The following is a 27,732-nucleotide window of genomic DNA, read 5'->3' as shown; positions in this document are numbered from 1 at the left end:
CCTTTGTCTTGTTTTTTGCCTTTATTTCCCTCAATCTTCCTCCCACCCCACCTTGAACTTGGAAGATTTGAGGGCTCATTGTAGGGGCTTAACAACTAGGGAAACTGACTCTGGGACTGATGTACGCAAACTCAAACATGAGCCTGACAATATATCTAGATGCAAGTGCAAAGACTTGGCTCCTTATTCCTACCTTCTTACCTTCTTGCCAGCAAACTAACTTATTTGTATCATGAACCCACTCTAGACACAGAGGAAAACTACGACATCAGAGATTTCACCCTACCACTCCTCTCCATGCTGTGTGATCCCTTGACTTTAAGCCAGTTTAACCAACCCCTGGAGAGCCAAGATTAAGCTTCCATTGGAAGAAGACCTCTCTTTGGAAAGGCAGATAAATAAGGCAGTATCTTTCTGGTCTTAATCAGCTCCCATTGATTGCAACATAAAGGCTTTTGGCTGAACATCAGGGATGTATTATTACTCCTGGGATTTAAGACTCTTGAGTTGTCTCAAATCAGATACTTTTTCTCCCTACCAGTAAACAGGAGTCCATTCTTTCAAGGTTTAAGGTATTATCTTGCATGAGGGGGCTGGGTAGATAGAGCAGATAAATGCTTCTAGAAATGCAGTGATTATGTGTGGTTGAAAAATACAGGGAAGAGTCAGGTCAGTGTTGGAAATGGGATCAGAGGGTGAGAAGACAATTCCATCCACCCTTTAGTAAAGGGACATGACCCTTAAATCCTAAAATAATCTATCATTAGGTCTAATTTCTTCTTTATATCAATTTAGAAGATATGGTATGCAGATGAGCTTAGCTATCTCTGTTCTGTGAATTCTGAAACCATTCACTGTAGGATGAGGGGAGAGATTAAAGGGGAGGAATGAAAGGATGAGGAGAAAGAAAATACAAAGGAAAATATAGATTCTTCATCAACCTGAGGACAGGTTTACAAGACCCATATTATAATGGTTATTAGCTGGATGATTCTAGGAGGATTTTTTGTTTGTTTGTTTGTTTGTTCTGCCACCTACATCTCAGCTGAATGATGATTCTAGAGTTTTTTTCCTAATCTGATCTGGAAGGATTAAATGTCAGACCATCTTTGTAATAAAACATGATCCCTGATTTGAACTTTAATAGTTACCTCATTCACAGTAAAGCCAACCACTGTTAGTATTTTTAGCCTTTCTTATTTACCTGTCCCCAGAGGCAGTTAAGGTTAATATTGTATTATTTTCCTAATCTTTATGGATACTTTTTTAACTGAGGTGAAATTCAAATAAAATTAATTTTTTTAAAGTGAGCAATTCAGTGGTATTTAGAACATTCACGTTGTATAAGCACCACCTCTATCTAGTTCCAAAACATTTTCATGACCCCAAAAGAAAACCCCATAACCATTAAGTAGTTACTCTCCATTCTCCCTTACACCCAGCCCCCGGCAGCCGCAAATCTGTTTTGTCTCAGGATTTACCTATTCTTGATATCTTATATAAATGGAATCATATAACTCGTGACCTTTATTTCTGGCTTTTTTCACCTAGCATATAATGTTGAGATTATATCAGTACTTCATTTCTTTTTATGGCTAATAATATTTTATTGTATACATATCCCAATTTGTTCATTCATCTGTTGGTGGACTTCTGCGTTGTTTCTACTTTTTGGCTATTGTGAATAGTGGCGCTGTGAATACCTGCGTATAAGCATTTTTTTGAATACCTGTTTCCAGTTATTTTGGGTCTATACCTAGGAGTGAAATTGCTGGGTCATATGGTAATTTTATGTATTTTTGCAGAGTCACCATAATGTTTTCCATAGCAGCTGTACTATTTTACATTCCTACCATCATAACACAAAGGTTCCAATTTTTCCACATCTTCACCAACACGTTTTTTTTTTATTTTTATTTTTTTGATAATATCCATCCTAATGGGTGTGAGGTGGTTTCTCATGGTTTTGATTTGCATTTACTTAGTGATGTTGAACATCTTTTCATATTTTTTTTTTTTTTTTTAGGCAATTTGTATATTTTCTTCGGAGAAATGTCTGTTCAGATCTTTTGCCCGTTTTTTAATTGGGTTGTTTGGTGGTAGTGTTGAGTTTTAGGAGTTCTTCACATGTTCAGGATATTAATCTTTCATCAGATATATGATTTGCCAATATTTTCTCCCATTCTATGGGTTTCATTTCACTCTTTGATGCACAAAAGTTTTACATTTTGATGTAGTCCAATTTATTTTTCTTTTGTTGCTTTTATTTTTGGTGTCATATCCAAAGACTTGGCTAATCCAATATCATGAAGTTTTTCCCTTATGTATTCTAATAAGACTTTGTAGTTTTAGCTCTTATATTTAGGTCTTTAGACTCAATAATCAAGCTCAAATTATTCTATTTCATTAATTCCCAGAATGTTCCCATCTACATTTCTATGCTCAAACTCTTGTCTGTGTTTAGAATTTCGTTTTTCCTCTCTCTTTGTATTCAAATTAATACCTTCTTTCATGGTCTATTCTAGCTGTTCCCTGCGGCAAAAAGTCTTCCTATAGATCACCAACTGAAAAGACTTTCTTCTTCTGATCTCCCATTATGCTTTAGTTTCACTTATAAGATTTATATGCTATCCTAAACTATAGTTTACATTTATTCCCTCTATATTTAGATGTTAAGTATATTTTTCATAATTTTTCCATTATAGTGTTTTGCAAATGATTTTATTTGTTTATCAATAAATATTTATTGAATGAATGAATGTTTTTATTTTTCCCAGTGTAGTCTCTTTTGTTTACTCAGCCCTTGTGGAAGGAACGAGAGAGGCCAGAGAAACAGTACATCACAGAGTTCCTGCTAGGTAGTGGGTGGGTGTAGACTTAGCTCTACTTCAAAACTCACTTCTTTAGGCAATTTTTCTCAAAATTTGCATTACTTGCTTTGAATATATAACTCTTAGCATTGTTAACATTTTGTACTGCATTTAATTTCTATTTCTTGGCTTATTGCTTATATATGTGTTAATAGGTCTTTTAAAGTGAATGTTTTACTTTGCCAACTAGATTGGATTGACTAATTCTCCAATTTGATGGAGTTTTGGGTGGCCAAAATTTCTGTTGCTTTTTCTTTTCTTTTAAGTTGATTTTTAAAATACACTAATAATATGTGAATATATTCTTTTGTATAAAAAAGTCAAACATTACAGGTAAGTCAAAAATCCCCTTTGACTAACTCAGTTCCTATCCCAGTGCCTTTTCCCTTCAGAGTTAATCACTGTTATTGGTTTTATATGAGCCCTGCCAGACTTTTTTCTTTGCATTACTTACATATATATTTATATTCTATATAGAACTTCATGTATAATTATTTTCCCCATTTTTCACAACTGCTTGTAATGATCAGTAATCAGTAGATATGAAATAAGTTTTACTGATACCTGGGTCTGGAGAGACTGGAATGAGAAGTAAAAGGTCAGACATGTGAAAACACACCATATGTGTCCAACTTGCAAAATTTCATTCCATATGTTGTCTACATATAGTACCTAGGTATCAGTGGACAGGCCATGGCTCCACGGCCCCGGCGACGAAGGCACAAGAAACCCACCTCATCAGTGGCTCCCATGGTTGTGACTCTGCCCACAGATGTGACCCCTGTGCCTTTGACCCTCTCAAAACCTGGCCCTAGCATTGATGCACTTGGCTTCTCCTCCTTGGAGAATAATGTTCCTGGCCTATCCCAGGTGATTCTTCAAAAGCTGAACATGAAAAGCTATGAAGAATACAAGTGAGTGACTCTGTGGAAGAGCAGTACATTGTCTCTGGTAGAAGTGATTTCAAAAGGTGGAGAGGGAGTATAACTTGGGGATTATGGGGTATTTGCAATGAGGGATTGTCTCATACTGACCTTTGCCAGTTTTATTTCTAGAAATTTAAGAACTATAATTTTTTTGTAAGTGATAAATCATGGGAGTAGGAGACATGGGAGTAGATGGAAATATATAGGAGGCAAGGTAGGGATCATGAGAAATTTGAGAGCTATTTTTCTTATTACCACTCCTTCCTCATGCTGTCTCTGCAGGTTGGTGGTAGATGGGGGTACTCCTGCATCAGGCTTTGGATTTCGATGCCTTCAAGAAATGTTTCAGAAGATGGAGGACACATTCAAATTCTGTGCTCACTGTAGAGCACTCCCTAGTGGCCTTTCAGACTCCAAGGTCCTCCGGCACTGCAAGAGGTGACTAGACAGAGGCTAATAGGAGGGATACCCAGAAATGATCCTGTGGGAGAAAAAGGTCTGAGAATTTTCAGAATATCTTAATTCCCACTCCTCATTTTGTATTATCCAGACCAGAGAGAGATTATAAAAGGTTCGGGCTCTTGCTTATTTTTAGTGTTATATGGAGGTCGGACAGAGACCACAGTACAATTCTATCTTCTTCCTCTTGAGTACTCAAGGGGTAAGACCATAATCTGTTCTGGGGAGGTTGGAGTTGAGCCATAACCATGATAAGAGGGCAGCCGCAAACTGTTTTCTATAAGAGTTGTAAAAAGTGAGTCATTGCAATTAGAGACTGAGGTGTCACTCTGACCCAAGAGGAAAATTACATTTCCAGTCTCTCCTGCCTCCTCTGCAAAATGGAGTCCCCAAATTTGGTGCATCAGCTGTCATTCCTCTCTCTACCTTCTTTACCCAGTAATCTTTCTTCCTATGTGCAAGAATATCAGTTCCCTTCCCCAGATATCCCGCAATCACCTTTGAGATTTAGGAACATCTATTTCTCGGACTCATTCTCTCAGGTGCAGAAATGTCTATTACTGTGGCCCCGAATGCCAAAGGTCAGACTGGCCAGCACACCGGAAGGTTTGTCAAGAGCTGTGTCTTATAGTGGTGGACCGACTCATGGAATGGCTTCTGGTCACAGGTGGAGTGGTTGGTATTGGGGAACTCAGCCATAATGGTCAAAGTTGGTCATACTTGAAGAAAGATGAAAATATGTTATTATGAGGAAAACATGAGCTGAGTCGGGAAGGAGAGTGGGGCATTCCTGGTCACAGGTTGGGAGAGTGAACATAGAGGGAATAGTGAAACCGAGGAAGAATTAGGTCACTTCTTATTCCTTCTTTCCTGCAGGTGATTTTGTCCTACCCTCAGGACCTTGGCCACAGCTGACTGAAGTTGTGCAGGGCTGGGACACCTGGTTTTCTATGCGGCGTTTACAGCTAGATGCTACATTGGATGCTGTGCTGGGTAGTCATGCCATGACCACCTTGTGGGCCAGTGTAGGACGGCCAAGGCCAGACCTAGATGTCCTGCAGGGCTCTTTGAAGCGGCTGCTAACAGATGTCCTGTCACGGCCCTTGACGCTGGGCCTTGGGCTTCGGGCCTTGGGGATAAATGTTAAGAAGATTGGAGGAAGCACACTGCATGTAGTTGGTGCTTCCCATGTGGAGACATTCCTCACTCGCCCTGGGGACTATGATGAGCTTGGTTACATGTTTCCCGGACACCTTGGCCTCCGTATAATCATGGTGGGTGTAGATGTAGCTGCTGGCTTTTCAGAGAGTACCTCAAGTTCACCCTTGGAACCTGGCACAGTTCAGCTTAGTGGCCATAAAGGCCTCTATCACAACTTCTGGGAGGAGCAGGTAGAGACTGGGCAGACCGCCCATCCAGATATGGTAGTAGCATTCCACCCAGGTAAGTCATTGGTCCAGGGGAATACTGGGTGTGTCCTCTGGGAATTTTCCATTCTCTCTCTTGGATCTTCTATCTTTGGAACCCCATTCATTTTGTCAGGTTAAACACAATATAATGATGACTTTGCTGATCATTAATTAGCCCTATGTGCAACATCCGGGTTCAGAATTTTTCAGTGAAGAACCTGGAGTGGGTGATAGTGGTAAATGAGCATGAGCAAGGCGAGGGTTTGGGTGGACATAATCAAAGAAATCCCTCTCTTAGGGTCTATCTTAGCATTTCCCCTCTCTACTCTCATGTCATTCTTTTTCCTTCTCAATTTTTCTTCTATAGGTTTCCATGCTTCCCCAGATTTGATGGAGGCTTGGCTGCCCACCCTTCTGCTACTTCGTGATTATGAGATCCCAACATTGATCACTGTTTACAGGTTTTAACCTCTTTGTGATACCTCCCTGACTCGCTCATATGTCTCATTATATAGTTGAGCTTATTTCTCTCCCCCTTGCTCATCTTTTGCTTTCTAATGAGGATTTTCTTTCTTCCCACATTTGGCTTTCTCATCTCCTTGTAACAGAGGTCTATGTTGGTTAATCAGATAATTAGTGAAACGTTTGGGAGGGAGGGATAGCCCTTGTCTTGTGCAGCCTTAGGTAATTTTTGGGCTTGATGAGTTTAGAAATGTTGAGTTCTGAGCAGTTTCTCTCCTTGCTCTCTCATAATTACCACAGCAATTTTTCTTATCTGTCTCCCATAGCCATCAGGAGTTGGCAGCCTCTTTGCAGATTCTGGTGGACCTGGATATACACATCACTGCTTATGGAGCTAACCCTTTCATGTCTCTCAAACCTGAACAGGTCTATTCCAACCCTAACAAGCAGCCAGTATACTGTAGTGCCTACTATATCATGTTTCTGGGAAGCTCCTGCCAGCTGGATAAGAGGCAATTGGAAGAGAAAGTAGATGGTGGTGTTTAAATAGCTGGGCCAGATTCTGACTGGATGTCTAGAAAAGAGGGAGGTAGTGATGAAATTACTTTGCTGATGCCATGTCTTTTTATTGTCAACTTTGAAACTTACATTCACTTGTCCAGGTAAAGATTCTAAGCTGAATAGGAGCTCCTTTATGATGCGACTCATTTCTGTGATCTTAGCCACAGGTATCTTCTAGAGACAGGATTCTATATTTAATGCATGGCAAGAGCCTTTGGTATCAGTCTTTCCACAGCCTGGAGTCCCTAACAGTTTCCTTTGTGATAAAATTATACCTTTTGACTTGAACCATATGGCGCTGAGAAGAATGGTACCTTATTCTGAAAAAAACTCCTTATCCAGTAATTTGGGCTAAGAAATGGCGAGGTGTTAATGACTTGAAATGATGCAAGAATGGTCAAATCAGAGAAGTGGTTGGGAACATGGAAAGGGGGTTGTGAGGATTGGCATGCTGTTTTTAAGAGATAAATGTCTCATTTTCCTATTTTCTGTTGGGGACTTGCCAACCTTAGAGCAGCTTTTTGCCCTGGTGTTGTATTTTACATATTCTAGGTTATATCAGACGTTACTTGAATATATTGGAGTTATTTGTTATCACCTGATCTATACCACAATAAACTCAGTTTGGGGCTTATTAAGTCACTTGCTTTATTTCCTATTCATTGGCAAATATTACTTGTCTACACACAATACCTCACAATTGGAGGTTTCTCTGTTGTCAAAGAGTGATTAACATCAGCTTTCTGTTTGGGCTGACACCCTACCACACCCTGTCTCACTTGTCCTTCTCATCACACTCTCTGGATTAAGATAGATATTCCTACAACCTTGCTACGACCTCAAAGCCCCACCCCCAATCCTAACACATACCTATACATTCTTATTGCCCACTCTAATAGAGGTAATGTTAGAATTCACTTATTCATTCAAAATATTAAGTTAGTACCCACCATGTGAAAGGTACTGTATTAGGGCTTTGGAGAGATACAAAGTTGAATGAGACATGGTCCTCATCCTTAACCTAGGAAGGGAAATAACACATATACATAAATAGCTTTATTACAAGATATAATGTGGAATAAGAACCATGAGAGAGGCTTATAATACTGAGGAAAAAGAGTGAAAAGAGGGATCACTTTACTAAGTGAAAGTGAAGGTTTTGTGAATTAGAATTTTATGAAACAGATGGAGGGCAGAGCATTTCAGATCCTTAGAACAATAGGAGCAGAAGTTTGGAGGCAGAAAAGCATAGGAGATGTTTTAGGGTACATTGGGAGATTAGCATAAATTAAGTCTGGGAGGTAGATTGGGACTAGATTATAGAAGGAGCATAGCCAGCTGGTCAGCTTTAGATTTATATAGATTTGAGTATGAACCCTGGGGCAACCACCAAATATTTTTGTGTCTGTGGGAAAGCTAAACTTAAGTTTCCTCAGTTTCCTCATTTGTAAAATGGGGGTAACATCTAGTATTCAGAGAATGTTTGCAAAGTTGGAGACATCCCTATTTTGAAATCTTCAAAGCAACGGAAATCAAGACAATGTGGTGTGGTAGCGAGGCCCGAACTAACGGTTTCCTAGGATGCTTCCTAGGACTGGGACTGCTGAAAATTATTCACTTCCTCTATGGCCTGCCAATGAATCAAAATACACTTTTCTTACATAGAAAGAACTTGCAAGTCTGTAACTATGAGGAAGTATAAGATGCGTATAAAAGGGAAAGCCCCTCTTCGATCGGGGCTAAGCCTTTGGATGTGAATCTGCTGAGCCAATGCCAGCACCAATAAACGCTACTTCCTGCTTATTGCCTCAGTGTCCCGTCTCTCTGAGTATCCTGCAATATTTCTGGGGACTTGTCCAGGACCAGAGATGGTGAGTTTTCACCTCCTTTGTCATTGGGGTTTGGCCACCGGGACTCGGAGAAGCGGACTCCACCTGGCAACAGTGGACCTGTTGTCCATAGGCAAAAACGACTTCCAGCAGGCCGGGATGGCAGCTCTGAGAGCACAACAGAACCTGGTGAGGCGCAGGAACCAGCACAGGAGCACTGCCCAACAGACTGGAGAGGACCCAGGTCTAGGTTTCTGACCTGCTCCTAAAGAGGCAGAAGAGGAGTCTGATCAGCTCCCAAAGTTACCTGAGTAGACTCTGGAGGGAGATGAAACCATGATCTCTCGGGTTTATTTGGGCGGAGGGTGATGTGTGAATGATGAGTGCTTCAGTGTGAATGAGATGTGGCCTTGCCGCAAAGTGAGGGTTGAGCCCTCATCTGCGGTTCGGCGGCGAACCTCATACGACTTAGGGTGGTATCACCAGATCTCTGTGAGGAATCTACTCCAGCGTTCTGAGTTGGAGTTTATACTGACACACCAATTGCTAAGAGGTGCCTGAAATATCCCTGCAAGGGGGGAGCAGCCAGAGACGGACGAAGTGAGTCCCTAAACACATGTGCGTCACTGTCACATGGGTGGAATATGGGTGGACAAGAGAGTAAGCAGACCCTCTTAGGATGTATGATAAAGAACTTTAAGGAAGGCTTTTCAAGAGATTTTGGTGTGAAGCCCACCCCCCAGAAACTTAGTACTTTTTGTGAGCTAGACTGGCCCTCATTTGATGTGGGGTGGCCATCAGAAGGTTCCCTGGATAAGGCAGTCATAGCCAGGGTCTATCAAGTTATTGCAGGGAATCCCAGCCATTCAGATTAATTTCCTTATAGTTGGCAGGCTGTGGTCCTGACCCAACCCTGTTGGTTGAGAGCCTGTCTAGAAAAGAATTGCAGAGTAATGTTGGCCTGGGCCACTGCGACCTCCAAATGCTGACCTAAAGAAAAGAAACCAATCTTGCCAAGTGAGCCAGAGGATACCCCACCTCCATATGCTCCCATTTATCCACGCTTACCAAGGGCCCCAGAACAGCTGGCTACCTTCCCGGAACCCTTGTCTCCAAGTCCACATGAAAACAGCCTGGGATCCACTGACACCCCGTCCTCGTTGACCTCTGTAGAGTCTCTGCCATCCCCTGTCCTGACCCCCCTATGGCCCAACCGGAACCCAACCAAAAGCAGCAGTTTCTACGAGAGAGGCCCTCCAATTACCCCTGCATGAAACACAGGGCCCTATATACTATGAAAAATCATATTGCTTCCTTCACAGAGAAGCTCAGGCCATGATAAGCCCACCTGGGCCAATTGCCGCCAGCAGCTCCTGACCCTACAGAGGAACGCCGGCGAGTCACTCAGGCTGCTTTAAAGTGGATAGAGGAACATAACCCCAGCAGGGACCTTAAACTGCCCCAAAGCATTCTCTGAGGAGGTCCCCTAATGAGACCCCAATGAGGACAGGGGACTCCAGATGCTCGAACGCTATCAGGGGGCCCTCCTTGGTGGTCTAAAAGAAGGAAGGAAGAAAGCCATGAATATGAGTAAGGTCTCGGAGATAGTCCAGGGACCCGAGGAAAGCCCAAGCCAATTCTGAGAGGCTATGTGAGGCATTTCACTTTTACAACCCCTTTGACCCAGAAGCAGCCAAAAACCAGAGGATGGTTAATGCAGCTTTTGTCAGTCAGGCCCAGAGAGACATCTGGCGCAAACTGCAAAAATTGGAGGGCTTTGCTGGTATGAACACCAATCAGTTGTTAGAGGTGGCAACGAAAGTGTTTGTCAACTGAGACCAAGAAGCCCAATGGGAAGCAGACCAAAAAGTGAGAAAGTAAGTAGATCTGCTCTCTGCTACTCAGGACACTCCCGGAGAGGTGACCCAACAGGCTGGGGATGGGGCCAGAGGAGAAGGCCACCAGAAGAACTACCTTACTCAGAAATGAGGTTGGGGCGGGACCAGTGTGCTCAGTGCCACCAAAAGGGTCACTGGAAAAACGAGTGCCCCCAACAGTTGGGGAGTTACCAGCCTGCTCCAAGCTCAAGAGGAAGAGGCCAAGTGTTCCGAGGATGGTACCAGCCAACACGACCACCACCCAAGGCCCCAGAAACTGGAGAGCTCATTAAGTATGGGATCCTTCGGCTATGCCAGTCACCATGGAATATGCCTCTCCTACTGGTCCAAAAACGATTATCGGTCATCCTGCACCCAGTCATCCCCAACCCGTACACCCTCCTGGGACTCATCCCCACAGATGCAACCTTCTTCTCATGTCTGGATCTTAAGGATGCCTTTTTCTGCATACGCCTGGCCCCTTAGAGCCAGCCGATCTTCACCTTTTAGTGGGAAAATCCTGAGAATGGCCAGATAACTTGGACTAGATTGCCTCAAGGTTTTAAAAACTCTCCAACCATTTTCGGAACAGCACTAGCTTCTGACCTAAAAGCTTTCCGAGTGGACCAGAATGGCTGTGTTCTGCTCCAGTACGTAGATGGTCTACTTCTGGCAGGGTAAACACAAGAATGTATGGAGGGAGCACAAATGCTCCTCACCCTCTTATGGGAAGCTGGCTATAAGGTTTACCTTGGCTTCCACGTATCTCAGGGGCAACACCAAGTCAGCCTGGAAAGAAAACAGGTTGTCTGCTTGATACCCATTCCATCTACCCGATGCCAGGTTTGCGAGTTCCACAATTGCACTGAAGTCATGGATGCAGGATATGCTGTGGTTATCCTACATTCCACCATTGAGGCAAAACCTCTGCCTAGAGGAACCTCAGCCCACAAAGCAGAGCTCATTGCACTGACTCAAGCCCTCCAGCTAGCAGCAGGAGTATGTGGGGCCTTATATAAAGAAAAAGGCCTAATCAACTTGGGGAAAAGACATAAAATATGGAAAGGAGATCCTTGAAGTCCTAGATGCTGTATGGCCCCCTAAGAGGGTGGCAGTCATGCATTGCTGGGGACATCAGAAAGAAGACATGTGACTGACTGCTCAGGGAAACTGCACAGTGGATTGTGAAGCAGAGCTCGTGGCCTCCGAGAGGGTAACAGAACCAACAACTCTGACTGCCACCCTGTTCCCAGTCACTTCACAGCATGAGGATGGTTTAAGACTGAAAATGAGAGTTACCTCCCTAGTGGATGGTGGAAGTCTGAAGACGGGCAAATAGCAATTTCTGAGGCCCTAGCCCAGCCTTTGTCAGACAATTCCATCAGAGGACCCATATTGGCCAAACAGCTCTTGATACCACATTGGGCCAGTATTTCTCTCGAGTAGTGTGTGAACGATATGAGGTATATGCTCGAAACAACCCATGATGGGCCACGGGCCCCTCCTGGAGTCCAGAGTGTGGGAGGAACACCTTTTGAGGACCTGGAAGTAGACTTTACTGAGATGCCCTGATCCCGGGGCTATAAGTAAGTCTTGGTCTTTGTGTGTTCATATTCCAGTTGGGTAGAGGCTTACCCGACCTGGACTGAGAAGGGCACTATTAAGAATCAGGTTGGCCCCAACCAAGAAGACTGGGTTCTCCTCCTACGAGATCCTTTATGGGCAACCACTCCTGCTCATCAAGGGAATACGAGGAGACTTAAAGGAAATAGGTGAATTGACTCGGACAGCAGTTACAAACCCTGGGTGCTACTTTGCAGGCTCTCAACTACTGGATTAGGGAAAGGCTGCCTGTTAATCTGACTACTGAGGCCCATTCCTTTAGGCCAGGAAATTTGGTATGGGTCAAGAAATGGAATGTCCAACCCTTAAAGCCTCTTTGGAGGGGCCCATTCACTGTTATCTTGTCCACCTCCACTGTAGTAAAGGTTGCCAAGATAATGCCTTGGATTCACCATAGCAGGCTTAAGCCAGCGCCACAGACTGGGAGTGCATTTCAGAATCCACAGAGCCCCTCAGACTAATCCTCCAAAAGAAGACATTGACTGGACTTGCAGATCGAAAGAACATTGTCCCTGCTTTGGTCATACCAGAAGCTGACCAATCTACATGCAGTAGAAGCCTAAGGACGGCGACACCCCACCAAGATGGCCAACATACCCCTAAGGACTCTGTGTTTCTCCTAAGCTCACCCTTGAGTGTAACCCCTGATGCTATAAATGTAAAGAGGGAATCAGGATAGGTAGTCAGGTCATACAGTATGGAAATATCAGCTCAGCTTAGACCAAGAACAGGATGAAGATGATGCTCTCTGACCCAATCTTGGGCCCGTGCATCAAAGGGGGAATGTGGTAGCGAGGGCCGAGCTAACTGCTTCCTAGGACAGTTGAAAATTATTCACTTCCCCTTATGGCTGCCAACCAATCAAAATACACTTTCTTTATATAGAAAGAACATGCAAGTCTGTAACTATGAGGAAGTACAAGATGTGTATAAAAGGGAAAGCCCCTAACAACAAAAAAACGATCCAATTAAAAAATGGGCAGCGGACCTGAATAGACACTTCTCCCTAGAGGACATACAAATGGCCAACAAATATATGAAAAGATGTTCAACATCGCTAGCTCTTAGGGAATAGCTAAAAGCTATTGGAAATCCCTTAGATAGCACTGCATTGGATTCCAACATATCTTTCTGTCAATAGGTGAATCAGTTTTTCCTCCAGTATTGGAAACAAATCTTTGTTTAAATTGATTAAATGATGAAATAGTTGTCTTGGGTTTTGGGGGCCCTGTTGTAGTCAATCGAATATTTATTAAACATTTATTACTAGACTAGAGATGTTTCTGTTCTCAAGGAACTTACATTCTAGTGGGGGTAAACAAACAGTAAACACACAGAATTTCAGATGCCTTTAAGTGTATCAAGAAAATTAAATAAGGTAATGAGGAGTAGTGTTGATGGCAGTGGCAGCTAGTAATGCTACAATGTTTAGGGAATACATAACCTCTCTGAGGAGATGAATGACATTTGAGGTGATACATACAGTGGTGAACATTCAGAGTAGAAGTAATAACAAGTAAAAAGCTCCAGAGAATCTCTGGTGTGTCTGGGCACAAGCATGGTATGTTTGGACAGAAGGCCACTTTGATTAGATTTAGTGATTGAGAAAGAAGGGGAAGAGGAGAGGAATAAGATCAGAGAGAGGTAGGTAGGAGCCAGATTACTTAGTGCCTAATAGACCATGGTCAGGATTTGGGATTTTATTCTGGTTCCAATGGGAAGTTATTGAAGGAGTTTAATCAAGGGAATGACATGACCCAATTTATTCTTTAGAAAGATTACACAGAGTTTCTTAACCTCAAGACTATTCACATTTTGGGCTGAATAAATCTTTGTTGTAGGGAGCTGTCCAGTGCATTATAGAATGTTTAGTACCATCCCTGGCCTCTACCCTTTTGATACTAATAACATCTCCCTCACCTCCCCCACCTCGCCCCCGGTTGTAACAATCAAAAATGTCTTCAGACATTGCAAAATATCCCCTGGGGGACAAAATTACTGCTCTAACTGAACAAAAAGTAGCCTGACAATGGAATGTTCACATTAGGAGAAGCACAATGGCTTCTATTTCACATGAATTCTGGAGCATATGATGACCTTTAGAGGTATTTTATTTTTGCTAAGTTTATGTTGTTGAATATAAGTAAGTTAAATGCTCGTGTACTATGACTCTACTGTTAATTGCACCACAGTAGACATCTATGAAAGGTTTAGTTGGGTGCAAAAAGGGAGCAATTAAGTCTACCCAAGGGAAAGAAAGGAAAAGCAGGAGATCAGGAAAAGTTTTTGAAGCAGGAAGGAGATAGGCAATCTCTGAATTGTCTTAATACATGAAAAATTGTTAAAAGGCGGGCAGTGCCTTCTAGGAAGAAGCATGAGGAAAGGGCTTTTGATCATGTAGGGTCTTGTATGTCAGGAAAGAAGGGCAAATTGAAAAGTTGAAGTGGGAAATCCAGTGGTAGTGTCTGAACAGGCCATTGGGTAGTTGGGCCTATAGCTCAGGAAAATGGGCTAGAAATAAGAGGTTTGGAAAATATCCTCTTAAGGTGATAATTAAGGCAGAGGGAGGGGTGGGGAAGAGATCCCCAAAGGAGTAATGCAGAGTGAAGAGGAGTAAAGACAAGCTTCTTAGGGCATGCTTAAATTCTGGAGGTCTCTGAGGGCAGGTTGGACAGAAAGTACTTTTATTTGCCAGGTAGACAAACTGGTAGGTGCTAGAGAATGAATGGCGAATACCCAAAGCATTGTGCAGTTTTGTTTAAGTTTGACAGTGACCATCCTCAAGTACCTTCTATTTCACTCCTCTTTTGGGGACATGTATATCTTGCTCTTACCACTTAAAATTTTAATCCACCCTATCCTAATCCCTTCAGGAAGCTTTTGGGTAGAAAAGCGTGTAGAGGAAGAGGTTGATGGTTCTCAAACTTAAGTGCGAATCAGAACCACCTAGAGGGCTTGTTAAACAGATTGCTGGGCTTCACCTCTAGAGTTCGATTCAGTTGATCTACAGTGGAGCTCAATAATTTCCATTCCTATCAAGTTTCCAGGTGATGTTGTGGTCTGAGGTCCACACTTTGAGAAACACTGTAAAAAGAAGCTGGTTTTTGCTCTAGAATACAAACTTTCTTAAAGAGTTTAAGATATTGGTCTGGGTCCTTGAAATTGCTTCAAATGTTTAATGCGTGTGTGTGTGTGTGTGTGTGTGTGTGTGTGCGCGCGCGCGCGCGCGTTCACAGGCGCGCCAAATGATAGGGCTGTGTGAGGAGGGGAGCTAGAATCACCCAACAGCTCCCTTCTGGAGTGGTATATCTCGAGTTCTGACTATCTAGGAACTCCATTAAATATTAATTCATTTCACAGAGGGCTAATAAAAGACACCATCGTAGTCCTTAGCATATACCAGGGAGGACGGCAGAGCCTGCACCTGGCCTCCCAGTCTCAGCCCAGCGCCACTCACCACTGAAGGGGTCCGGGATTCCTCAGAACGTCTGCAACCTCCCAAGTGACTTGTTGGGAGTTCAAACAGGCTTGGGCCTTGGTCCCTGGGATCGGGAAATGTGATAAAACTGGTTGCTCCACCGGCAGGGAGCGTCTTTCCCGCAGGTGGAAGTGCGCGGCGGGGGCGAGGGGGAAAGCCCGGGCCCGGGTTCTGGGCCGCGCCCTCCTGGCCTAGGGGCGTCCCCGCCCCCCGGCGCCCCGCCCTCCCGGGCCCGCCCCCGGCTCCATCTTGCGGGAGATCGGTCTGGGCTGTGACGCTGCTCCCCGGCGTCAGGTGAGGAGCGGTTCCCTGCCCCCTTGCGCCCCTCGTCCCCCTCGGTTACCTCGCCCCGGCCCGCTCCTAGGCGCACGGTCCGGGAGCTGGCGGGCCCCGCGCGTGTCCCCGCGCCCGGGGCAGGTGGAGGGGCCTGTGGGCTTCGCGCTGGCGCACGACTGGATGTCCGCATCTCAGGACCGCGGCTGACTGTGGGCGCGTTCGTGGGAAGGGCAAGGCGGCGGGTCGGAAACGGGAAGGCCTTTTTGCGGGTTCTCTGTGCCGCTGGGCTGTCGGGAGAGAAGGAGCGGTTGAGGCCCCGCGCGCAGGCAGGTGGACCGCACGGAGGCCGGAAGACGGCCCTGCAGAAGCGACCTCCAGGAAGGCTGAGCAGGGAAACCAGCGGGCAGCACCGAGAGCTGTCTGGCCGGTGCTTAGACTTTCCGGTGACACAGCAAATTTAGGGAAACTTGGGAAATTTGTACTGTGCTCAGTGAACCTTAGGACACAGCGCGCAAACCTAAAATTGTACACTGGTTCAGGTTTATAATTCTTGGAAACTGTTCTGGGAAGACCACTCCAGATTTGATTCCCCGAACAGCGGCAAACGTGTTCTGTTATTAGCCCATCTTATGCGAACACTTCTCATACAGAGAGGTGGCTAATGTCCACCACGAAGTGACAGAAATGGAAAGAAGTCGTCCAACTGCTTTTTAAACTCCCCAGTTTTGCCAGCTGACAGGAAAATGATCTGTTAAGCTCTCTAATTTTGCTAGCTGATAGGAAGCTGATCTGGTAATGTGTTCTAATTAGATAATGAGTTATCTGTTAGGGAAGGAGTTTCAAAACTAGATAGGCAGGTAGTAAAGTTAATTTTGAGCATTGCAAATTTAAACCTCTTTTTCAGTCTTCCTTCCCTGGTGGTGACTGCCTAGCCTGTTCATGCAGAAGATAGCCATGCCTCCAGTTCTTTATCCAAGGGCCCCCGCTGAGTGATTTCAATGGTCCTTCCCAACTAAGAGGCAGGTTTTGGAAGATTGTAGTATCTGCTGTTGGCCATCATCATTCACTCTTGTTTCCTATTTCATAAATTTGTAACAGCTGCCTCTTCTGTTTCTGGGCTTCATGCCATTTTTGAGGCTCCCATAGTGAGACCCACCCCTTTCAGTAATTGACTCACTGGGTGGAGATGGTTTGGAGAACCAAGAATGATTTTCTAGCCTTTTAAAAGTAGTTGGTAATGGAGAGTGTTAAAAAGAAAGTTCTGGTTCACCAGCGTAGTCTTACTGTGCCTTGGGCAAAGCTGAGTAATTTGTTGAGTCACCCAGGGGTTTATTTAATCTTTTTATAAAAACTTTTTAAATCTACTTTTTGAATAGATGATGCATGTACAATTCCAAAAGGGTTAAAGGTACATTGAAAATTAAGTCTCCTCATTATGCCCCAGCTCTCCTTCCTGGAGGCAGCCACTGTTTTTCTACTTCCTTGAGAATACTTTCAGGGGTATTCTCTACATAGTCAAACAAATAAATGTATTTTTTAAACCTATATGGTTGCAAAGTATCTACGCGGTTTTCCACCTTGTTTTTCCTAGTTGATATGACTTAGAGATGTTTTCATATATGAGTAAAAAAAAGCTCATTTTTAATAACTGCATAATACTTCAATATATGACTATCCATAATCTGTTTAACCTATCCCTTATTGATGGACTTTTAGATTGTTTTTAACCTTTTTCTATTGCCAATTGTGCTGTAATGAATAGCCTTGTACCTATATATGTTGCATTTGTACAAGTATTTCTGTAATGTACAGCCCTTGAAATAGAACTGCATTCCAGTCCTTTATATAATTACATTCTTCAAAATGTACCCAAATTCACTTAAAATTGCTCTAAGTTTTCTCATATGGTCTTTGTTTTCATTCTGTTTTGAAACTCTTCTTCCTATAATTCCTCTAGGCCCTTAAAGGTAGACTTTATATAGTAGCCAAAGAATGTAGAAATAGGACTTTGTCACTGAAATAGTTCCTGAGATTTAGAAATTTAAATTGTTTATGTAGTCTGTGGTACTGTAACTACTCGTTGCCTTTAAAATTATTAATTTCTCTCATAAATTATTTTCAGATTTTTTTCCCTTTCTTTTGACCCTAACTTCTTTTGGTCTTGGTCTTCTGACTGTTCTTAGATGTCGTCCCTCTTTACTCCTTACACCAACCAGGCTTAGAGACGAAGAAAACAAAAAAAAAGATTCAGCTTCTTCCTGTTTTTACATCCAGGCCTTTGGATCCCAAATGATTATTTTATAACTGACTGGATCAGTTTTCTTAATATCTTATTATCTTTCTTATTAACTTAAAACTTTGATTCAATATATGTCCATTCATTCTCAATTTAGCAAGTTTTGCCTTCTATCCTGTACTTATGTCATAAGAGATACTATAACTTTATTATCTCATTTTCCTATACTATATGCAGGATACTCCCCACCTACCCCCCATCTTTCTATTAGCACCTAAGACAGTGCTTATACATAATGGGATTTCGTAAATGCTGAATCGGATTTGTTTGGGGTCTTGATATAAAAGAAATACAAATCATTTACAACCATACTGGGGAGAAGAGCCAAAACACATATTGAAAAAATTAGTATATTAGATGTGAAATCCAGAAATGTTAAAATATTCTAATACCAAAATATGATTCACAGATCAGCAGCATCAGCATCATCTGGAAGCTTAGTTAGAAATGTAGGATTGCAGGCCCCATCTCAGAACTAGTATAAGCAGAGTCTGCATTTTAACAAGATTCTCCAAGTGAATCACATACATGTTGAAGTTTAAGAAGTACTGTTTCACCTAGTACATCAAAGAAAGGGGAGAGAATATTTAAGCTGGGTAAGTCAGGAGAGATGAGTGAGCCCAGGCTCGAAGGCCAGGTCAGTTAATGATAGCAGTGGCTTAAGCAAAGGCATGTTGAGACTAGGTCAAGTGGTAGAGATTTTGCATCGGGAGTAAGGTGTTGGTAAGAGATATGTTCAGTAGGTAAATTAGAGCCAGTATTAAGGAGACCTGAATGTCAGGCTGTTGAATTTTCATTTAATAATCCAGCAGTAGTCATTGAGAAGTTTTGATGAAGAGTAATACACTGAAAGAGCAGCATTTTAGGAAAGTTTGTCTGGTGATGGTGCCCAGGAAAATTGGAAGTATGAGAGTATAAGCAAGGACATAGAGAAGTAATTTTAGTAAAATAGGCATCAAATGATGAAAACCTGGTCTAAGGATATGGCCATGAGAATAGAACTGACTGGAAGAATGAAGAGAAAAATATGGGTTACTTACTGTATTAGAGTAATAGATGATTTGAGTAGCGGTAATATTGTTGATATGGAATATTAAGAATGATCTGGTGGGGAATGAGTATTTAATTCCACACCAATACTGAAGTCTTCTTAACTGGCTTCTATCTTAATCTGCTCATTCTCATTCTGTTTTGATGACAGTTCATCTTAAAATTATTTCCCACAGTTTTGCCTTGCACATGACATTGTTCTACTTTTCTGCCAGTGTGTCCATTACCTTTTAAAACCTAGTTTAAACCTTTGATAATTCATTTACTCTCCAATCTTAGCACAGTGTTTTATGGTAGATGCTAAATAAGTGATTATTGACTTTATATAGATGTATTTGCTAGGTATATTACATCTGATAATAGTTTTTAAAATTCGATCAAACTAAGAAAGGGTATTCTTTCTAATGTGTTTTTCTCTATTGTTTATTTGCATTTGTTTTAGGTTAGTGTTTTCTTCAAATGCAAAAGCATGTGAATAGAATTGTTCGTGTTTTTTTGGTTCACACTAGCTCCTTTTGTTTTACATGAGCTGTCTTAAATTATTATGAAAAAATTTAACATGCCAAAGTGGACAGAAAAGTGTAATGAATCTCATGTACTCATTGCTCAGCATAAACCGTTAACTGCTCATGACTCTCCCACCCCACTTACTTACTTTTGCCATCAATCAGAGAAAGCACACTGATTTTAAAATTAGTCTAATAAAATTGAAAAGATAAATCTAAAGTGCATTAGCAAATATTGGGAAAATATGTAGAGAGTTATCTGCACAATGCTATTCACTGCAGCTCTGTAAATGACTGTAAACAACTCAAATGTCTGCTATTAAATAAACTATGCTACTTCTACACTGTGGAGTACTATACAGTTGTAAAAAGGAATATAGTAAGAGAAAGAAGCCTAGTTGAGAAATATTATATATATTGGCTACATATTATCTAAGAAAGGAGTGGGAAACATATATACATATCATCATATATTTTAAAAAAACAATGGTTATGTGTAGGTGGAGGGAAATAACAAAGAAGCTGATATCTTTCTGAACATATCTTGTTCTATAGATTTGGCTTTGAACCAAGAAAATGTATATATAATTATCAAACAAAACTAAATAGAAAAATTTAAATCATTCTTAAAAATCAAAAGCAAAGTGAAACAAATGGACAAAATATGTATCAAATTGGTAGCATAACTACACAGGAATGATTTTAAATGTCTTTAAAACACAGTAATGTCATCATGCATTTATAGTGGAATAGATCACAAAGTAAAGGTCTGAATGTTTGTTGTCCCCCCTACGCCACCCCCCACCTCGGCAAATTTGTATGCAAAAGTCTAAGCCACAAAGATGATAATATTAGGAGGTGAGGCCTTTGGGAAGTGCTAAGGTCATGAAGGTAGAGCCCTCATGAATGGAATTAGTGCCTTATAAAAGAGGCTCCAGAGTGCTCCCTCTTCCCTACTGCCAGGTGAGGACACAGGACGAAGGCACTGGCTATGAACCAGTGCCCTCTCCAGAGAATTCAACCATGCTGCATCTTGATCTTGGTTTCCCAGCCTCCAGAACTGTGTTGTTTATAAGCTGCCCAGTTTGTGTTATTTTGTTATAGCAACCTTTATAGACTAAGAGAAAATAGAACAAAATAGCAAAAAATAACTTTTAATTGTTTTTAGTATCCTGTTGTCAATAACAGTGTAAGTATTTGTATTAATTTCCTATGGGTGCTATAACAAATTATCACAAACTCGATGGCCTAAAACAACAGAAATTGGCTCTTAGTTCTGGAGGCCAGAAGTCCAATATCTATATCACTGAGCCAAAGTCAAGGTGTTGGCAAGGTCGCACTCCCCGAGGATGCTCTAGGTGAGAATCTGTCCTGAACCTCTTCCAGTTTCTGGTGGCTGCCAGTATTCTCCACTATCTGCCTCCATGGCCATAGTGCCTTCTCCTCTTTGACTTAAGTCTCCCTCTGTCTCTCTTTTACAAAGATACGTGTGACTGCATTTAAGGCCCATCTGGATAACCTTCCTAGCTTAAGATCCTTAATCACATCTTTTTCCCAAGATAAGTTAATATTCACAGATTCTAGAGATTAGGATGTGGATATCTATTGGGAGGCCATTATTCAGCCTACTACAGTATTATAATTCTGAAACTCATAAATACAAGAGGATAAAGCAGGTAGTTACGTTAATGTCATTGGGAACTAAATTTCATTCTAAGAGAAAATACATATAAAATCAAATCAATTAAATAAAAAACCCTGTAATTCTAATTTTGAATCAGAAATATCAGTGAATATGTTTAAAAAAAAAAAAAAGATTACTAGCCCTGTCTCACACTGAAAAGGCCTACAAATCATGATCAGCTCATAGCAATGAGCACCCCCAGTACTCAAATTGTCCTAAACATTCATCATTTTCCAGTAAAAGTGATCAGGGCTTCTTGGAGCGTAGACTGATTGTAGGTCTGGGACAAGAAAAGTACAAGATGAGACTGGAATATCTTATCAAAAAAATGGCAGGGGAACTATCCAAGATGTCTGAGATTGTATCAAATAACTCATTAGACAATATAAAGAGGCTCCCCTTGGCCAAAGTTGGGAGAAATTGAACAGTAATAATAGCAGCAGTGGATTGAAATATATCAAATATGTCTAAATTCTTGAATTCATATTGATACTTCAAAAAATTTATTAATCATCTTGTATGCTATGAAACCAACTCAATTTGAAAACTGGTAAATGATGAGAAAAAATTCAAACATATCTTTCCTACATAGACTGTACTTCAGGAAAACCATATAGTTGATAAGGGGAAATTTCTCAAGAAGTATTCCAGATAATAAATGAAAAAAGAATGATGGAATAAGATCTAGGTTGATCATCAACCACGAAAAAAGAGAGACAGCCAGTCATTATGTGTTTCCTGATGTAAGTACTGTGCACAAAACTTATTGAGTATTCTTGCCAACAGAAGTAACCTAAATCTCATCAAGCTTGTTGATCTGACTACTAATTTATAGGAAATAACTGTTAAAGAATATTATGGAGATTCAATCAGCAAAATCCAGATAGTGAGAGATTTCAAGACAGACTGCCTGGTTTCTTCAACAAATAAGCCATAAGGGAAAAAGGGGAAGCTTATAGGCTAAAAGAGACTTAAAAGACTTGTGAACAAATTTTAAGGTACAATATTGGTAAATGGCTATGGTTTAAAAGAGTCCTTATCTTTTTATAGATAATATATTGAAGTACTTATGAGTAAAAGGATAAGATGTCTGGGGATTGCTTTACGATAATCCGGGGAACAGTAGTTGTTGGAGTACAAATGAAATAGGATTAACGATGCCTTGATAGTTGTTGAAAGTAAACATGAAGATTACATGGACAGTCATTGTATCAGGTTGAACCACAAGAAATTTTTTTGTATGTTAAGAACAGTTGAGTTTTAGTAAATCCATGTAGTTAAACCTAATACTTTTCTCCCTACTTTTAAATGTTTGAAATTTTCTATAAGTACAAAATAAAAAACAAAACAAAAATATTGAAAAGACAATTAGAAATTTTAACAGACACATTGATAATGTTACGGTTATATGTTTTAAATGGCCCTGTTAATTTTTAAAAAATTATGTTTTTATATATACTGAAGTGTATATAGATTCAAATAATAGAACATCTGGGGTTTGCTTCTAAAACAATCCATTGGAGCGGTGGGGAGTGAGTGAGAATATTGAAAAACAGGATTGACCATGAATTGGTAATTACTGCAGCTGGGTGATGAATCTCTGGGGTTTCTTGTACTATTATCTTTACTGTTGAATAAGTTTTAAATTTTCCATAATCAGAAGTTTGTAAAAATAAAGCCAGGTTTTAATCCAAGTATGTGTGACTACAGAATGTTAATTCTTAACCATTAATGCATTGCTTCCCATAATGTGGTTGTATCACCATATAAGGAGATTTCTGTGATACATGAAAAGTATTTATTTTAATATTTATATATTTCTTTTAATGTTACCTCCCTGTGGCAAGAAAACTATCGCAAGTTTACCATTTATGAAAGCGATATAAAGCAAACTTTCAAAATAGATTTAAGTGAAAAATAAGTTGGCTTTAAGAAAAATATTCCATAAATAATAGTACCAGTAGTACTCAGATATGACAAAAATTGTATGGTATGAGGAGAATGAAGATGGAACATTTGCTATGCTATACTGACTCCATTGGTATGAGTGGTGAAATGAAGCATTTTACAAGCTTTGCTTTTACCCAATATCCACATTTGAATGCCAGCCAGACTCTTTTGAAAGAAGATGTATTTTATGTAAGACCCTATGACAATATATATAATCGAAGGCCAACCCTTATAAGAAATTACAGAGGACATTTTTTATATTTGTTACAGAATGTCATACCCAGGCTATCCTCCCACAGGCTACCCACCTTTCCCCGGATATCCTGTAAGTATTGCAACTTATAATACTAAAATAGCTTATGTCTTGGAACAGGTGTTAAATGCAGCAGTCCCCAACCTTTTTGGCATCAGGAACCGGTGCTCCAATGAGAATCTAATGCCTGATGATCTGAGGTGGAGCTGAGGTGGTGATGCTAACACTGGGGAGCTGCTGCAAATACAGATGAAACTTCGCTCCCTCACCTGCCACTCACCTCCTACTGTGCGGCCCGGTTCCTAACAGGCCATGGTTTATTGTACTGTTTTCTGCGGCCTGGGGATTGGGGACCCTTGTTATATAGGACTAGCTCATGGCAGATCTTACAGATATGCTGAGCAGGGGTCATACACTCAAGTGCCCAGTGGTACTGAATAGAATTGGTGGAGGTGGGTGAGTATTATCGGGGAACTAGAGAATGCTTGCCTCACCTATGGAAAGCCAGCAGCTATTCAGCCTTAGCCTGATGTGGCCTTGCCGAGAAGGAGACCCAATGTTGCTTTCTTTAAGTAAAGCAAGAAATCTGGACTTTATGTGAACTTGCCCCAATTTTTAAAATTGGGAAATTAATATTTTAAAATGATAAATGCTGGATGAGTCAGTAAAACTTGTGTAAGCTAAATTCATCTCATGAGTCACTGGTTTTTCACCTTTGTGTTAGAACGCTTAAAATAATTAAGAAAGGTTTGACTCAGGTAACAAATTGCAATGGGTTTAAGGGCCCTGGATTTGTAGTTCTGAGACTTAATATTTGAAGTACAGTTTATGAATATGCTACCAAGTTCTGCCTTGTTGATGTCTCTGCTACTCTGAGGACTGAACTCATAGCTGAGGTTAAGTGAGAATCATGCATTTCAATTTAACACTCACAAATATGTAGGGCTTATTTCTAACTCAGAGAATAGAAAGGGGCCTACAGATTAATGATAATGTATATATCCTTATGTAAAGTGTATATATAACTCCTCTCCTGGATTTATCATAGGAGAGATGAGAATAAGGAATATGTTCCCAGGTCCCTTTGTACTAAATTGGACTATGGAAAACATTTCAGTCATTGTAAGCTAATTGCTGAAACAGACAACCCAGACATCCCAATGACTTAACACAGTAAAAGCTTATTTCTCCCTTACTTTAGTCTCCTGGAAGTCAGTGGGGGTGAGGCTGGGATGGGGGAAGGCTTTGTTCCGTGTAGTCTTTTAGATGCCCGGGCCCCTTCCAGGTATTGGCTATACTGTCCTCTAGCTCCTTAGAATCCTCCACTGAATCCTTTGATTCCAGCTGGCAGATGAAGGAAAAAGAGAGAGGAAGACAGAGCGTAGAACATTAGGAGGTTTTTAGGGGCCAGGCTGGAAGTGATGTACATTACTCCATCTACATTCATTCACTAGTATTCAGTCATACAGTTCTATTTAACTACAAGGAGGTCTGGAAAATGTAGTCTAGCTTTGTGACTGGGGAGAAAGTTTAGTGAATACATAACAATTTTTGCCACATTTAGACATTGTCTAGTCTGAACTGACATCCAAAATTCCACAACCTATGTGTGACTCAGGTCACCCTTTTCTTTCTATTATGCAATAGGTTCAGGTATGTTGCAAACGAACCATGAATTCCTTACTTTAGGGTAGAGAGTAGATCTTTCCCAAATTTCTAGGTGCTAGGAAATTGAAGGAACTATTGAGCTTTGTTACCTGTTTCTGAAGGTTTGAAGAGAGCATGCTGCTTACTCCCAAATAGAGAAATAGAACTGTCTTGCCTGACATGAGTATAATTAACAAACAAGTTTCCTGGCAAATGTAGTATACTAATAAACTAGTATAAGATACCAAGACTTCTAATGGGGCTTTTAATATGTAAAAGAACAAGCTAAACCTTAACAATTATCTCTGTTCCTTTTTAAAATTAGATCATATTTCTCTATGATTGCATTCATTTGAAATTTTTTTCTGGTTTTTCAGCCTGCGGGTCAGGAGTCATCTTTTCCCCCTCCGGGTCAGTATCCTTATCCTAGCGGCTTTCCTCCAGTGGGAGGAGGTGCCTATCCACCAGTGCCAAGTAGTGGCTACCCAGGAGCTGGAGGCTACCCTGCTCCTGGTGGTTATCCAGCCCCTGGAGGCTATCCTGGTGCCCCACAGCCAGGGGGAGCTCCATCCTATCCTGGAGGTGAGTTATGGGTCATGGAATTCTTGATCATTTGGGGTTGCTACAGCACTTTTTCCTTCTCTCTTTTATCATCTTCATTCCTGCTTGTTTTGTATGCGGTCAGAGTAGCTCTTAGCCTACTTTCTACCTTAAACAGTAAGGACATACCTGGCAAGATGGGGGATAAAGGTTCTCAAGGGGCCTGAAAACTGGGAACAGTCTCAAAAATACTGTTGTGAAAAGAGCTGGAAGAAGTCTTATGATAATAAAGGACCAATGTATAATACTTCGGTTTTGGTAATCTTAAATGATTACGGCATTTCAGTTAGCATGGTTGTGATAGGATAGCTTTGTCTAAAGGTAAGAACAAACAAACCTTAGCACTTTTGTACTGTAAGTTAGTAGGCAAATGATTCATGTAAAATTTTAAATTAATTTTTTAATGGGGAATGAGTTGGTGAGTTGAATTTAGACCAAAAGCATTAATAGCATAGTTTTTTCACTGTTGATAGCAGATATTTGTCTAAGGTTTTCTCTTCAATCATGAGAACTGTCACTAGAGTTTATTCTTTTCTGTAGTTCCTCCAGTCCAAGGATTTGGAACCCCACCAGGTGGAGCAGGCTTTTCTGGCTACCCACAGCCACCCTCACAGTCTTATGGAGGTGGCCCAGCACAGGTCCCACTACCTGGTACGTACAAGCTGTCCAGAGAAAACAATAACATAGTATTTAAAATTTTTCAATTGCCATCGAGAGAACTTAGTTTATGTTTGGGATAGTCGTCAGTAAACGTTTTTGCTAAGTACTTCTATACATAATTTTAAACACATGGTTTCACGAAATGTGTTAATTTGATGGGAAAGTTTAATCAGTAAGATTCGAAGTAAGGACCCACTTTTTCAATTAAAAATGTAATGTCTTAAGTCAAAAGGCAAAATCTTCAGGAATCTCTCTCCTTGCTCTTATACTGCAAGTGAAACAACCCCCAGAACTATGATCTGACATCAGAATTTGATCTGGTTCAAGTGTTAACTAAAAAAAAAATTATTTGTTTGGATATTTTGTAGCATGTAGAATATTTTAAAAGGTTCTTATAACCAAAGTTGGTTTTAGATTCAGTAAATTATTATATTAAAAAATTATCCTAGTGAATAACATAGCGTAAATGTTCTTATGTTTCCATATTCATAATTAATGCTGTTTTGAAAAATTAAATCATATAAGACCTGTTTGCTGTATGTTTTTTAACATGTAGGTGGGTTTCCTGGAGGACAGATGCCTTCTCAATATCCTGGAGGACAAGCTCCTTACGCTACTCAGGTATTTTTGCTCCTACCTTTTAAATTTAGTCTGGGTAGCTGGATAATGCCAGAAAAGGGTACCACTCCTTTGCTGACATTAGAGATTTCTCTGAAGCAAAGGAAATGGTCTGTAATATCACGTAAGCCTTTAATCTTTGCTTCTGATAGACTCCATGCTCACTTTGGTCCATCTGCTTTAAGTAGTGTCCTGATGACTTTGATAAGACAAGCATAGGTCCCTTCTCACAGGTGATGATACACAACTTTTTCATTTCAGTTTACTTGGGCTCTTAGCATGGGTTTTAGTTCTTTTTCCTCTTCCTTTGCTGGTGATTATAACTATGAACTTGAGTGACTGGGTGATTAGTATTTCTGGCGGTATTTTACGAAGTGTGGTTTTGTTTTCCATTTTTACCTTTATAACTTTACATTCTTCTTTCAGATAAATACAGAATCCTTTCCTTCCTATCCTGTTTTCTCTCCTGTTTCTTTGGATTATAGCAGTGAAGTGAGTAAGGTTTTCTAATGTTCGCTAATAACTAGGTCCTCTACATGTGCCTTCATGTATTTGTCTCTCACCACTCCCTGGGTTCTCAGCTATATCTGTTTTTATGTCCCTGTAGTGCTTGGCAGGGCTTTAAACATGGTAGCCAATTAATGTCTGTCTAATTGATTTCATAATAGCTGCAGAAGGTCTCTCATATATCCAGTCTT

The 27,732-nt window shown here is 40.9% G+C and overlaps 2 protein-coding genes and 1 long non-coding RNA gene across 4 annotated transcripts in view; 2 read left to right on the top strand and 1 right to left on the bottom strand.

Moving 5' to 3' along the window:
• The first annotated feature begins 2,059 nt into the window (after window positions 1-2,059).
• Window positions 2,060-7,325, top strand: MSS51 (MSS51 mitochondrial translational activator). The gene is made up of 6 exons (XM_039872147.1): window positions 2,060-3,784; window positions 4,079-4,234; window positions 4,798-4,922; window positions 5,132-5,698; window positions 6,032-6,125; window positions 6,453-7,325. Exons 1-6 carry the CDS (start codon window positions 3,564-3,566, stop codon window positions 6,670-6,672), a joined length of 1,383 nt encoding a protein of 460 aa, XP_039728081.1. The 5' UTR covers window positions 2,060-3,563; the 3' UTR covers window positions 6,673-7,325.
• LOC120609550 (uncharacterized) lies at window positions 7,311-15,776 on the bottom strand. Its single transcript, XR_005654793.1, has 2 exons — window positions 15,474-15,776; window positions 7,311-8,781 (listed from the first exon to the last, which is right to left on the bottom strand). It is a non-coding gene; the product is annotated as an uncharacterized LOC120609550 (long non-coding RNA).
• Window positions 15,670-27,732, top strand: part of ANXA7 (annexin A7) — a 24,281-nt gene continuing 12,218 nt past the window's right edge. The window contains exons 1-5 of one of the 2 annotated variants that reach the window (XM_039872144.1): window positions 15,670-15,788; window positions 23,527-23,581; window positions 25,534-25,738; window positions 26,297-26,407; window positions 26,973-27,037. In XM_039872144.1, coding sequence (XP_039728078.1) covers window positions 23,528-23,581; window positions 25,534-25,738; window positions 26,297-26,407; window positions 26,973-27,037 — 435 coding nt within the window. In that variant the 5' untranslated portion in view covers window positions 15,670-15,788; window position 23,527. Of the gene's footprint in view, window positions 15,789-22,025; window positions 22,050-23,526; window positions 23,582-25,533; window positions 25,739-26,296; window positions 26,408-26,972; window positions 27,038-27,732 lie in introns of those variants that run through there. The other variant, XM_039872143.1, reaches the window with a different exon arrangement.

This window comes from Pteropus medius, unplaced genomic scaffold (assembly GCF_902729225.1).
Source record: "Pteropus medius unplaced genomic scaffold, Ma_sr-lr_union100, whole genome shotgun sequence".
Taxonomy (NCBI): domain Eukaryota; kingdom Metazoa; phylum Chordata; class Mammalia; order Chiroptera; family Pteropodidae; genus Pteropus; species Pteropus medius.
The sequence above is the reverse complement of the archived record's forward strand: the minus strand, read 5'-3'. Positions and strand labels throughout refer to the sequence as shown.